Genomic DNA, 14149 nt, shown 5'->3' on the forward strand with positions numbered 1-14149 from the left:
TGTATACAGTGTTATACTTCATAAATTTTGGACTATAGGTAAAAGTCATTTGTTTCTCTTCCTAGTCTTAAAGTAAGAAATGGTATCATTACTGAATACAGTGTAGAATTTTCCAGAATGTGCTGTTTAATTTTCAGACCTGAAGTGATACTGTAAGTGGACTCCATTCTGTATACAGATTAAAAGGAATAGTTTAGAAAAGACAAGGAGAATTGCTGTTTAGACTTATGAAAGAGTTTTTAGGATGTTCTCATTTAAACCAAAGAGAGTCTGATTTAATTTTTAATATTATGTCGATGTCTGTACCCAGTAATGGGATGTTGAAAATGGGAAACAACTCCAAAATATAGTTGTAAGCCTTTATATGACTCATAAATTATTTTATGTTTAAAAATCAGATTAGAGATTTGTCATGAGAACTTCAGCACTAACTAGGATATTTAAAAGAAACCTCGGGCTTCCCTGATGGCGCAGTGGTTGAGAATCTGCCTGCCAATGCAGGGGACACGGGTTCGAGCCCTGGTCTGGGAAGATCCCACATGCCGCGGAGCGACTGGGCCCGTGAGCCACAATTACTGAGCCTGCGCATCTGGAGCCTGTGCTCCGCAACAAGAGAGGCCGCGATAGTGAGAGGCCTGCGCACCGCGATGAAGAATGGCCCCCACTTGCCGCAACTGGAGAAAACCCTCACACAGAAACAAAGACCCAACACAGCCATAAATAAAAAAAATAAAAAATAAAAAAAAAAAAAAAAAAAAAAAACTTACTCACCCTAAAGACCATACTTGAGGTATTTTAGATAAAGAATTGGTCACTATTTGTACCTGGGTCCTGGTAAGGTCCTGTTGATGTCCTCATATAGATTGCATGTTTTGTTGAGACCCATTTGAAAGAATCTTTTAAGTGATACTTGTGGATTGTAGAATTCAAATAGAATAACTGTACATAAAGTGAAAAATTAAAGACCACCATTGCCCTTCACTTTCTAGAAATATCCACTAGGATACATACAAATAATATTTGATTTAGTTTGTAAACAAAAGTGATTATATTACCCATGTTATTCAATTTCATCATATGCATTGCTATTCATTCTTTTTAACAGATGAATAGCATTCTGTTAAGTTGATGAAATAAAGTGTTTTTATATTGTTACCTATGGATGAAAATTTAGATTATTTAACAGTACTTCAGTGACTTAACTTGTACACATACCTTTGTGTGCTCTTTGTTGGTAAAGTCTTAGATGTGAACATAAAGTGCCACTGGTTTTGATCTCCCCTCAGAGATTTTAAAGGTGTCTCTAAAACCACTGCATCATCAATGAAGAAACCAGGAAATGTGACTGTGTTTAGAAAAATATTCTCCAGCTTAATAATGCTTTGTCCATTAGACCAGTAGTAGTCTCTCCAAGTTATCACCACTGGAATTACAGAAAGAAAGACTATTTTCCCTGAATTAAAAAATTTCTGCAATGCAAGGGACATTAAATATTATAAATTTACTATAATATACATAATTGTATGTCAATTTAATAATTTTGTATATAAAATACTGAAATACACCTGGGGTAGCATGTCTTATTTTTGTAGAATTTCATTAACAACTAATTTTTAAAATTAATGATTTATTTATACTTGAGTAATTTATTAACGAAACTATTTTTCAGTTTAAAATACATGTTTAATTGTATAATTATTTATTCATTTAGGCCTTATTTGCCACTGAGACTTTTGCTATGGGGATTAACATGCCAGCTAGAACTGTTTTATTTACAAGCGCCCGAAAATTTGATGGGAAGGATTTCCGATGGGTAAGTAAAATAATTCATATATTGAAATAACTTTTAGCTTCAGTTGTTTTACCTAAGGTGATTTTGGCTCATGTAGTCTTTGAGATTTTCAGTTCTAAATACTTTAAAACTTGTACCTGAGCTAATATGAGAAGTTCATCAAAGTTTAATTTCAGATCCTTTGTATTTCTATTCTTTAGCCAAAAACAAAAACCAAAAACTACTTTAGGTGAAAGAGTTTGGTGATGAGGGATAAGTGTGCAAATGAGTCATGAATGCTTTAATGCATTTAAAATACGTCTAGAATTTTTATTTCTTCAAATTTTAAGTTATTTAAAGCACCTTTACTGTAGTTGTAGTGGCTACAGTTGTAGCTCACTGTTTTACTCTTTAGGTTTAAAATAGAGATTTTTTTTTTTAATAGGTTTGCACATATGTTTTTTCTAAGGCAAAAGCTGGGATCATGAGTGAAATGGTGAATTGGAGTAAAAATAAATCCTTAATCCAGAAGCAAGTAATCGCTTCTTACCAAACTTAAACTATGGGCCTAGAGCTATGGTAGATACTAAGAATGCTAAATTTAAAACAAAACCAAACTAATCCCTACTGTGAAGAGACTTAGTGCAGGTGGAAGTTTATTTTATGGGCTCTGAGAAGTATGTATAGGAAGAATAGAACACAAGAAAAGAAGTCACTTGTATATAAGTGGTCAGGGAGGCGTCACAGAGAAGGCCTCTAGGTTTTGAGAAGGCCCTAAAGTTTTGAGAATGCCTCAGAAACTTTCTGTAACTTGTGACTTTTTTAAGTCAAAAGAAGATTATTTCATGTAGAATATAATTTTTAATTGCAACGTGGATAAAGTCTTTCATATGTTTTATATTTTAAGTTAATGTAAATTTTAAAATTCTTCATCATCAGTTTAAAATTACTTAATTCTTTGAATAAAACTGATGCTACAAGAAAATAAATAAATAAGTTTTTTGTGACTTTACATGCTCCTTGGCATCCAGTGGACCCCAGGGAAGGGTATGTAGTAAAGTGGGTAATTGAATTTAAGAAAACAACCATTTCTTGATGATTCAAGATCCTAATTATGAAATCTAAAAATCATAATGTGTCAAAAGGTAACGATGACCTTGAGCGCTGTTGAGATTTTATTGGACTGCCTTTTTGAAATGTTCTTTTCTGATCTTTAAGGTTGGTCCCAGGTCGTTAGGTCTGTTTTTGATGCTATCAGTAATATGCCTTCTAGTAGCACAGTGGTTTGTAACTCTTCTTGAGTGAAACATTTTTTGAGAGTCCGAACACGCTGGACCCTTTCCACAGGAAAAAAGTATACATGTACTTAAAGATAAAACTTTGCCCAGTGTTCAGGTGGCTCAGTTTTACCCTTAAAGACTATGCATGGGAGACTTACTAACCTTTCTCCCTTAGGTGGTTCTTAGTGATGAATGGACTCTTCTGAATGCCAAGGACATACACTGAGAAAATAGAAATTGTGCTTTTTGTGTGTGTTGATTTTTATATTAATCTCATTTGGAAATTAAGAAAATTTGTTATAATCAAGACAGAATTGGTATTTAATAGAGTTGGGGTCATTGTTTGCTTTCTTAAACTTTCCTGTTTTCCAGAATATATAGTTCAAAGATATCTTTTATGCCATTGAATTAGCCAGTATTTCTCTATAGCTATTTGATCATTTTGGAGCTAAAATTTAGTTTTGCAACATTATTCTTAAGTGTTTTGCATTTTTGTCTTCTTACTTAAACTTTCCTAAAAGTTCATGTTTTTAATCTTGTTTCCTTTCTTGGAATGTGTAGCTTGTGCTTGTGAACTTTATTATAAGAATAATTTTAAGAATATGTTTTTCACTAGGTTTTCTCCTAAACTTTTCATTTTTAATTATGTTCATTCAGATTTCCTCTGGTGAATACATTCAGATGTCTGGTCGTGCTGGAAGGAGGGGAATGGATGACAGAGGAATTGTAATTCTTATGGTAGATGAAAAGATGAGCCCAACGATTGGAAAACAACTACTTAAGGTAACAAGTTAAGCTTCTGTGCCTTCACCAGGAATTTGAGAAACATACTTCAGGACCACATTGAAATTAATTGTGTCAGTTCAAATACCTCTCTGAGTAGATGAGTTAATTTACTGAACTATCTGGGCTTAGGAAGGTGGAAGAGGGTAACTGCTCAAATTGCTGATACTTTGTACCCTACTTTCTGTTCTAATAGGAAAAGAGTAAGTCGTGCAGTGGAGGGGATGGAGATCTGCAGAGGGCAGAAATGTTTACTTTGCCCTCCAAATTTGAGATACCTCTATATTTGCCCACTCGACTGCACAAACCACTTCTCACCTATCAGCGCAGGAAGTAGGGCAGATATTATCAGTATTATGCACAGTTATCTTCCTATACCTTTACAAGCCCAGATAGCTTAATAAATTAATTCTACAATCTACCATTCTAATTCATCCTGTTGCGAGATTATAATATCCCAATAATAAATTTAAATTTATAAGCTTTATTTCAAATTAACCTTTTGCTTGCTTAGTATTTGTGTTTTGGATTGTCTAAGATTTTTGTTTTATTTTGAAGAGCTTCTCAAGGAAGTTTGACCTGCCTGATTGCTTTCCTTCTCCTTCTCCATGTATTGATAGTAAGGAATTATTAAGCATATCCATAGAGAACACTGTCAATAAGATAGGAAACTTAACATGAATTAAAGTATAAAATTAACTGCCAGCTGATTAACTACTTAAAATAAATCTTCGAAACATGTTAAGACGTGCGTAGGTCAGTATCTCTGAAATATACTGTGTTCAACTTCTAAGACTTAGAAACTGCATGGAGAATTTGAGATATGGTTGTAGGAAGCCTGGTATGCTGAAGCAAAAATAGGTAAAGTTCTTTTTTCTTTCTTTTTTTTTTTTTAAACGTTGGGTTCATTCATTCATTCATTCATTCATTCATTTATTTATTTATGGCTGTGTTGGGTCTTCGTTTCTGTGTGAGGGCTTTCTGTAGTTGCGGCAAGTGGGGGCCACTCTTTATCGCGGTGCGCGGGCCTCTCATTATCGTGGCCTCTCTTGTTGCGGAGCACAGGCTCCAGACGCGCAGGCTCAGTAATTGTGGCTCACGGGCCTAGTTGCTCTGCGGGAAGATGTGGGATCTTCCCAGACCAGGGCTCGAACCCGTGTCCCCTGCATTGGCAGTCAGATTCTCAACCACTGCGCCACCAGGGAAGCCCCTCTTTTTTTTTTTTTAAATGTTCTTATATGAGTAAAGACAAAGCTTATCTGTACATATTCATAGAGTGATCTTATGGTGTCTTATTTTCAGTTTTAAAGATTAACACTTGGAAACCCATCTTTAAGTGTCCATATAACTTTAGTTCTTTGTGTAAGGAAAATGGTCAAGACTGAAAATTTGTGTTATTTTCTTTAAATGTTGTCGCATATAATAAACACTAATTTTCTTACCTCGTACTCTGTGTATGGAAATAATTGAGTCAGGAGGTAATATTTTAATGGCAGCATCTGGTTCCTTTAGTATAGATTTTTTCATTCCATTTACTTGACATCTCTAGATTTGTTACCCTATAAGTGCAAATTTCTATTGTCTTTCATTTCATTTAAAAAAAGCGTTTTTAAATTTTATTGTGGAAAGAACCTTTAACATGAGATCTATCCTCTTAATAAATTATGATGTTGTAAAATATGTTGTTGTTGACTGTTGTATAGCTAATCTCTATTTATCTCACTTGACTGAAACTTGATGCCCTTTAATTAGTAACTTCCCAATTACTCCTCCTCTCAGTCTCTGACAACTACCATTCTACTCTTTAAGTCCATGAATTTGACTATTTTAGATACCTCACATAAGAGGAATTATACAGGATTTGTCTTTCTGTGACTGGCTTGTTTCATTTAGCATAATGTCCTCAAAGTTCATCCATGTTGTTACATATTGCAGAATTTTCTTCTTTAAGAGTAAATAGTATTCTGTGTATTTACAGTCCTCCCTTGGTATTCTCAGGGGATTGGTTCCAAGACCCCCACGTATATTAAAATACCAAAATGAGAGGATGCTCATGTCTCTTACATAAATGGCACAGTATTTGCATATAACCTACACACATCTTTCGTATACTTTAAATCATCTCTAGATTACTTATAGTATGGAATACAATGTAAACGCTATTTAAATAGCCGTAAATACAGTGTATATAGTTGCCTGTGCTGCATGACACATTCAAGTTTTCCTTTTTGGAACTTTCTGCAATTTTTTTTCCCAAGTATTTTCCAAACCACAGTTCATTGAATCCTCAGATGGGGAACCTGAGGACACTGGGGAACGGCTGTATAGCCATATTTTATAGCATCAAATTAGGATACTGTAATACTGAAAGAAGGGACTATTAATAATTATATCAATATATCAGGTATAAGTAGGGGTTGTCCTGGGGTCACTTGGATACAATGTTAAAATGCGATGTTGAGTTTAAGGTGATGGAGAATTCAGATAGGTGTATTCTACAGCAGTTTGAATATAGAAGCAGAGCTTGAGATTGGAAATAAACATTTGCAATATTGAAGCCCCACATTTCTTAAAGGAGGTAATAGTAGAAAAGAAAAATAATAGAATAGTAAAAAGTTGGTCTGTTTGTAAAATTATGAAGTATCTGAAGTTGTCTTTCATTCCTCTCTTCCTCAAGAATGTGATTTTCATACTAACTCCACATCTCACTTTGGCCCTATCTTCAAGGAAAGTGCATAAAAATTAAGGTTTTAGGGACTTACTCACTAACCCCCTAGGGTAAATGGCTCTTGATTTTTCAGGAGTTAAGGAATACCACCATTTGAGACTGTTGAAAGTTCTGCTCCTTCTCATAAAATCCTATATCCATACATTTATAATTCTGAATGCAATAAGGCTGGCTTATGAACCTCAATTTAAAAGCCTCTGAATACCCTAACAGTATTTGTGTATTTTGCTATGCCATTTAAAGATTTGCATGTTTTGTGACACTTCTAAATATTTCATTCAGCATGTATCTCCCAAGAATTTGGTCATTCTCATTTGGGCACTACATAACCATTTTCAATCTTAGGAAGTATTTGCATTTAGAAAAAAGTATTGCTGGGCTTCTCTGGTGATGCAGTGGTTAAGAATCCGCCTGCCAGTGCAGGGTACACAGGTTCGAGCCCTGTTGTGGGAAGATCCCACATGCTCCCCTTAGTGGAGCAACTAAGCCCGTGCGCCACAACTACTGAGCCTGCGCTCTAGAGCCCGCGAGCCACAACTGCTGAAGCCCGTGCGCCTATAACCCATGCTCTGCAACAAGAGAAGCCACCGCAGTGAGAAGCCTGCTCACTGCAACGAAGAGTAGCCCCTGCTCCCCGCAACTAGAGAAAGCCCGCAAGCAGCAACAAAGACCCAATGCAGCCAAAAAAAAATATTAACAGAAAAAAGAAAGAAAGAAAGAAAAGAAGAAAGTATTCCTGAAGAAACGTTGTAAGAAAAGTTTAGATCTCAAGGAAGTGTTTTGGACATAAACCTTGTTGCAAGTTAAGGTCACACTATTGTAACTAGCTCTTCTTTGGTAACAGCCACAATTAGGAGGAGAAAGGAATTACCGAAGTGTTGACAAAGACTGGTCTGTAAATTTTGGGGAAACATTTTGGCAGTTTTATGTCATTTCAGGAAGCTGAGAGTTTCAAAATAACTAATTTTTTCTGAATGTCATTCTGAAATAAATTTAGTGTGCTCTATTAGCATAGGCTAGGTTATGCTGCAGTAACAAACCTAAATCTCAGTAACTTAAAGGTTTGTTTCTCTTGTTCATTGCACGTTTACAAAGGTGACTATGCTTATTATTGTTTAGGGATTCAAGCTGATAGAGAAACCACCATCTTGAACATTCGCAGTCACTGTGCCAGCAGGGAAAATGTAGCTTTTCACACCAGCGGTTAAATATTTGACCAGGAAGTGATACATTACTGAAACTTATTTGCCCTCCCCACTGAGGGCAAAATGTGTAATCCTGTCAAGTACCTAGAAGGCAGAGAGCTAACCATACTTGGCCAACAGTATTTTAACTGCTACTGTCCTAGTTAGTGATTTTTTCCCCCCTTCACTTTCCCAAAGATCAACTGTTTTATCACTTTGTGTTGGTCATTTAAAGGAAAGAACTTAATACATTTCTGTAGTATTCCTTAGTGAAGACTAAACTGTTACGCAGTTCAGGAGGTTAAAAATATTTTTATGAATTTATTTTTTAAATCTACAACATTGACATGTTTTTTTCTCTCAGGGCTCAGCTGATCCTCTAAATAGTGCTTTCCATTTGACCTACAACATGGTTTTGAACTTACTACGAGTAGAAGAAATAAATCCTGAGTACATGTTGGAAAAATCCTTCTACCAGTTTCAGCATTATAGAGCAATTCCAGGAGTAGTAGAGAGTAAGTATAAAATGATCATAACAGCCTCATTTAGCTAGGGTAGACCAAATAGCAAAATTACTGTGTTATTGACTGCTTTGGCCATTGGTTTTTTTCTGGTAAGCCAAATCATTGTAACCAACTAGAACATTTTAAAATGAAAGAAAACACTATCAGGACATAATTCTATGGTTAATTCAAATTTAGTATAATTTATTGTTATAGACATATCACATGATAATTCATATTCATGAATAATGATATTCAAAATTAATATAATGCTTTCTAAGTCCAAAAAATAAGTGTTCTATTGTAACTATGTTCAAGTAGAATTGTGTATTGTGTGTTGATCCTTATTCTAGAAGATTGTGGCTGATTATCATATAGAACTGATTAAAATCTAATATAGAAGCAAAGATTTAAAATTTTGGTTTGGGTAAATCTTGTAAAAATAATGCATAGTTGTAAAGAAAAACAAAACCCAAATTTGGCAAAAGATACAATGGAGATTTAAGACCACTTGTAATCTCACACAGACAGCCACACAACCACTGTTAACACTTCGTGGCTCTTCCATCTTTTTTATTTTTCAAAGTCAGGATTAACAATGTTTTGCTAATAACAATGATGTTATTATAGTTGATATCATTTGTTAAACATTTATCATATGCCTAGCCTTGTGTTAAATGCTTTACATTCACTAACTCACTGATTCTGGCTTTTTAAAATTTAATTTCAATTATTCTTTGAAAGTATGGTTTTTAATAACTGCATAATATTTTCATTTTATGAATGTACTATGATTTATTTAACAATAAAGGCAAATTTGAGATTTCTATCACAAGTGGATAGGACAGTACCACTCTATTTTATGCACCTGAAAGTAAATGAAGTGTAATAATATACCTTAAAAAAATGAAAAGGCTTGGAACATCCAAGTAAGTTAAATTCTCATTTTTTTTTACCCTTACCTGGATGACATCATAATTATTTCCTCTTAATTTCTTTGGTCTTAATTAAGAGAGCTTCTTCATTACAAACTATAGAGCTGGAAGAAGCTTTGGCATCATTTTACATATGTAAAAAAATAAGGCATAAGAGAAGTTAAGTCTGTATATAAGGTTGCACATTTGATTGATGGCAGGTTTGACTTGGACTCCTGTTCCTAACTAACCCATGCTGTTTTTATTAAAGTGTGGGTCATCCCTTTTTAATATGACGAGAATAGATGTAGTAACTTCTCTGGCTGAAAAAAAGACAACGATGAAAAAAATCTTGAGCTGGCTGATATTAAGACTTACCTTTGGGCTTCCCTGGTGGCGCAGTGGATAGCAATCTGCCTGCCAATGCAGGGGACATGGGTTCGATACCTGGTCCAGGAAGATCCCACATGCCATGGAGCAGCTAAGCCGTGCGCCACAATTACTGAGCCTGTGCTCTAGAGCCTGTGAGCCACAACTCCTGAAGCCCGCGTGCCTTGAGCCCATGCTCCACAACACAAGAAGCCACGGCAGTGAGAAGCCCGTGCACCGCAACAAAGAGTAGCCCCCACTCGCCGCAACTGGAGAAAGCCCGTGCACAGCAACAAAGACCCACCACAGCCTTAGATAGATAGATAGATTAGATAGATTAGATAGGTAAATTTATATATAAAAAAAGATGTCAGATTTTTTTTTAAATTACTTTTTAAAACATTGAAGTATAGTTCATTTACAATATTGTGTTGGTTTCAGGTGTACGGCAAAGTGATTTCGTTATACACATATATATGTATATATCTATGTTCTTTTTTAAAAATTCTTTTCCATTATAGTTTATTATAAAATATTGAATCTAGTTCTCTATGCTTTACAGTAAAACCCTGTTTATCTATTTTATATATGGTAGTGTGCATCTGTTAATCCCATACTCCCAATTTATCCCTCCCCCACCCTTCCCCTTTGGTAAAGTAAGTTACTTTTTAAACTTCACTTTATATTATTCTTTTGTAATTCCATAGAAAATATCCCAGATACAGCAGGGGATAGAGGGAGAATTCTCCAAGTAGTTTCCCATTTATTTAAAGCCCTTAGGACTTATAGCTGGGCTCAGATTATTCGATATGACTTTGAACAAGACTCTGCTACCCACACTGTGAGCTTAAACATTGCCACCAGGACTTCCCTGGTAGTCCAGTGGTTAAGACTTCACCTTCCAGTGTAGGGGGTGCGGGTTCACTCCCTGGTCGGGGAGCTAAGATCCCACATGCCTCAGGGCCAAAAACACCAAAACATAAAACAGAAGCAGTATTGTAACAAATTCAATAAAGACCTTAAAAATGGTTCACATTAAAAAAAAAAATCTTAAAAAAAAAAAATTGCCACCATTTCTCCATCTCCTGTCCTGTGTCTCCCCAAGCCCCAACTGTTGTTGCTGTTGTTTTCAGTGTGGTTCTGATTTATGTTTTAAAAGGATTATTAACATAACCTCTGACCCCTGGTGTTGCTACCATATACTTGAATCTTCTTGCAATTGAATTATCCTTGCTTTGCCTATCTCTCTTTTTAAAGGGGCAAGACCTGTTTTGCTAATATTTGGAACCAACAAATAGACTAAATATCAAAAGTATAACAGACTTTTTAGTGGAAGAAGTAGGAATTTAAGTGATGAAAGTGATAATTGTGGGGTAGTTGCAACACCTTTAGTATTTTGCAGGGCTGAGCTGTGTGACCAAAGAGCATGTAGTGTAAGAGGAGATGGGTAGAGGTGATAGGGGCTATCCTCTGTGCTTTTAAATTGCAAAATACATCTTGAATGAAATTTATTTCCATTTCACTTATTACTTGGAAGAGTATGATTCCTTTTGCTGTTGATACATAGAATCTTTTCAAGAGACCTGGTGTTATTTTTACCAGCTTAAGTATACCAAAATTAAAATGTAGACTGTTACCTTTGGAAGTACAGAATTAATCTTTATTTTACAAATACACTGCTTTAATTTTTACAACAAACTTAAATGGCTGTCATACATGAGATGTTTTTCATTTTGATTTACTGAATCCACAGTAGATTTTCCAGTGAGTCATAAGAGTAAAAATTCTTGGGGCTTCCCTGGTGGCACAGTGGTTAAGAATCTGCCTGCCAACGCAGGTGCATGGGTTCGAGCCCTGGTCTGGGAAGATCCCACATGCCTCAGAGCAACTAAGCCTGTGTACCACAACTACTGAGCCTGCACTCTAGAGCCCGTGCACCACAACAAGAGAAGCCACCTCAATAAGAAGCCCACCCACCCGCATGAAGAGTAGCCCCCGCTCATCACAACTAAAGAAAGCCCATGCACAGCAACGAAGACCCAGCGCGTCCAAAAATTAATTAATTAATTACTTTAAATTCTAGGATTTCACTCTTCCTTTACTGGAAAGAAAAACGCAGATTTAATTTTAATCTTTTTGTTTAGTTTCATTAATAGATAATGCCATGGTTAATAGCAGGGGCTGTGGAGTTAGACGTGGGTTTGAATACAGACTACTGCAGCCTTAGTTTGCTCTTTTATGCAATTGGAATAATATCTAGTTCATCCAACTCATGAAAATTAAATGATATCATTTATGTTAAATTCTCAGTAAGTGCTTGTTTTAATTAATGATAGTAATCCCATACATCAGTAAAGCCATTTAAACTTTAACCTTTTGTAAAATTTGCTCAGTACTGGGAGTAGCAGTCCATTTCCCCATCACTCACAGGTCTGTATCTGTTGCACGTTTTATATGATACAAATATAATTTTGGAACCGCATCGCCTCTCTCCCTCAAAAGGGGTAAATTGATTGCAGGCTGTCTTAAGAGTTTATGGGCATATCTCACATGCTGTTTCCTAAGATACTGAGGCTTTCTTATGGCGGTACACTGCAGGAAAACCAGCTTATTATACTGAGGTTCCTCTACTTTTTGATTGGCGTGCAAGATATCCTTTCCTTAATTTGGGAAAAAGCGGGCTGCACCTAAACTAACTTCCTGGAGTAGTATATATCTATATTTAGAGTCCTAGATACAAAACACATGTGATTTCTTAAACTGCCTCTCAAACTTTTGATTCATTAGTTAAGTGGTCTGAGAACAGAAATGATTTGGAGTGGAGGATGGGAGCAGTATTTTAAGCATCAGGCAGAGTCTTTGTGTATCATCTCTCCTGTCAGTGCTTATTTAGTATTCCACTGATACCTGCAGTGTTACTTTGTAACTTTTGGTAAGGCAGCAAGATGAGCATTTCAGTGTATATTTTTCCTTTTCATATAACCTCTTATTGACTTTAGTCTACCAAATTTTTTTAGTCATTTCTTCTTCTGATAATGTTTACTCTCATAACGTGTTAAGAATAGCCTTCTATTCTCAAATGAAAAGAATACAGTTCATGTAGAAAGTAATGCAGTTCATTTAAAAATAACCAGGATGATGCAATATGCCTAAGAGAGTACAAAAGACCAGAAGTTAGAGGTAAAAACAAAAAGTGAAGAAAAGATTAAAAATTCCAGAGAACATGTCTCAATACTTCAGCAGACTTTTTGGCAGATCTGACTCTGGTGTCACTAAAAATAAGCAATTAATACAAATAAATAGGCTTAGAGGAGGAGGACATGGTCTGCAAACTCTGGGTCTCCTCACACATCCCTGATAACATTTCAGTCTCTTCCTATAGCTCCTTTTTCAGCCAACTTTTTAAATGTCTAAACGTGTCTTTCTTAAAATGTGGTGTCCAGAGGTAAATAGTATTTTCTATGGGAGGTCTGACCAGGGACAAGTGCAATGGAAGTATTGTTATTGCTCTTGTTGACTTTTCTCAGAAAGAGAGAAGTCAAGTGCAGGGAGAGCTGTAGAGAAGAGTGTCACAGTTGGTGCCAGCTGTTGACCCAGTAGATTGCATGCTGAAAGTTCTTCGCACAAATTGACCTAAGCCTCCTTTCTACAAACGCAAGTGCAGGAACTTAATAATAGTGTATGTTATAGAGATACATATATCCTATTTTTTAAGCAGATGGTTACAAAATTGTGGATTTAAGTTTTTTACCAAAATTATTTATGAAATTATGGTCTTCATCAACAGATGCAAATTTATATGTAAGTATTTACTTTGGAAAGATTCCTGAGCAGCTGGAGATAAAATGAGATGGTTTGTTCATTGTTAAGGATGAGAGAAATCCTGGAACTGGACCTTAGGGTTCTAATGTTTGGTCCTGCTCCCATGTGGCATGTGATTTGGGTCAGGTCTCCTAATTGTGATTCGAGTCCCAGAATAATATAGATATTATAATAACTATTTTGAATACTTAAAAGCATTAGGAGGCTCAGATTAAATAATTTTAAAAACTGCTTTTTCCGCTATAAAGTTCTCACCACATGTGAGCTCCCCTTGCTGTCATACACCCTCAGTTAGCTCAGTCTCTTAGGGTTTCAGCTTGAGTCCAGATGTTCTGTGGAGCTAATTCTTGCTCATTCTGCTCTGCAACCCTCCTCTATTTACTTTTGATAAAAACAAAGAAGCTACCAGCCACCATGTAGTTGTTCTCTATCTCTTTATAGGTGGGAAATGCTGTTAAGTTGCCTTTTTTTTTTTTTCTCTTGGAGTGCTTTCTGAATGCATATTGTTTGTTCTATTCTGGTCCACCCCTCATACCCCAAGATTATTCTTTCATACCTCGGTTCTATAAATCTGAACACAAAGGTAAGAAATCCTCAGTGATTGGAAGAAGAGTCAAGAGTTGTCTGGAAGGCATATTCTTTTCCAAAAATAAGTCATTTTCTAGGATTAACAGTGATGAAATGAGGCAGGAGGAAGTCCTCCTGTCATTGGAAGTGGCTGTACCTTCTGCAGGAAAGGACTCATGGATAAACTCCGTGTTGAAGCCCTGGGGGCCAGGCTATACTGAATACTAA

At 35.8% G+C, this 14149-nt stretch overlaps 1 protein-coding gene across 1 annotated transcript in view; it reads left to right on the forward strand.

Annotated features, from left to right (window-relative positions):
* Positions 1-14149, forward strand: part of MTREX (Mtr4 exosome RNA helicase) — a 137796-nt gene that overhangs the window by 50909 nt on the left and 72738 nt on the right. The window contains exons 14-16 of the mRNA XM_036849062.1: positions 1712-1813; positions 3709-3834; positions 8111-8261. Of these exons, the coding sequence (XP_036704957.1) occupies positions 1712-1813; positions 3709-3834; positions 8111-8261 (379 nt within the window). The remainder of the gene's footprint in view (positions 1-1711; positions 1814-3708; positions 3835-8110; positions 8262-14149) is intronic.

This window comes from Balaenoptera musculus, chromosome 3, assembly GCF_009873245.2.
Source record: "Balaenoptera musculus isolate JJ_BM4_2016_0621 chromosome 3, mBalMus1.pri.v3, whole genome shotgun sequence".
In the NCBI taxonomy this organism is placed as follows: domain Eukaryota; kingdom Metazoa; phylum Chordata; class Mammalia; order Artiodactyla; family Balaenopteridae; genus Balaenoptera; species Balaenoptera musculus.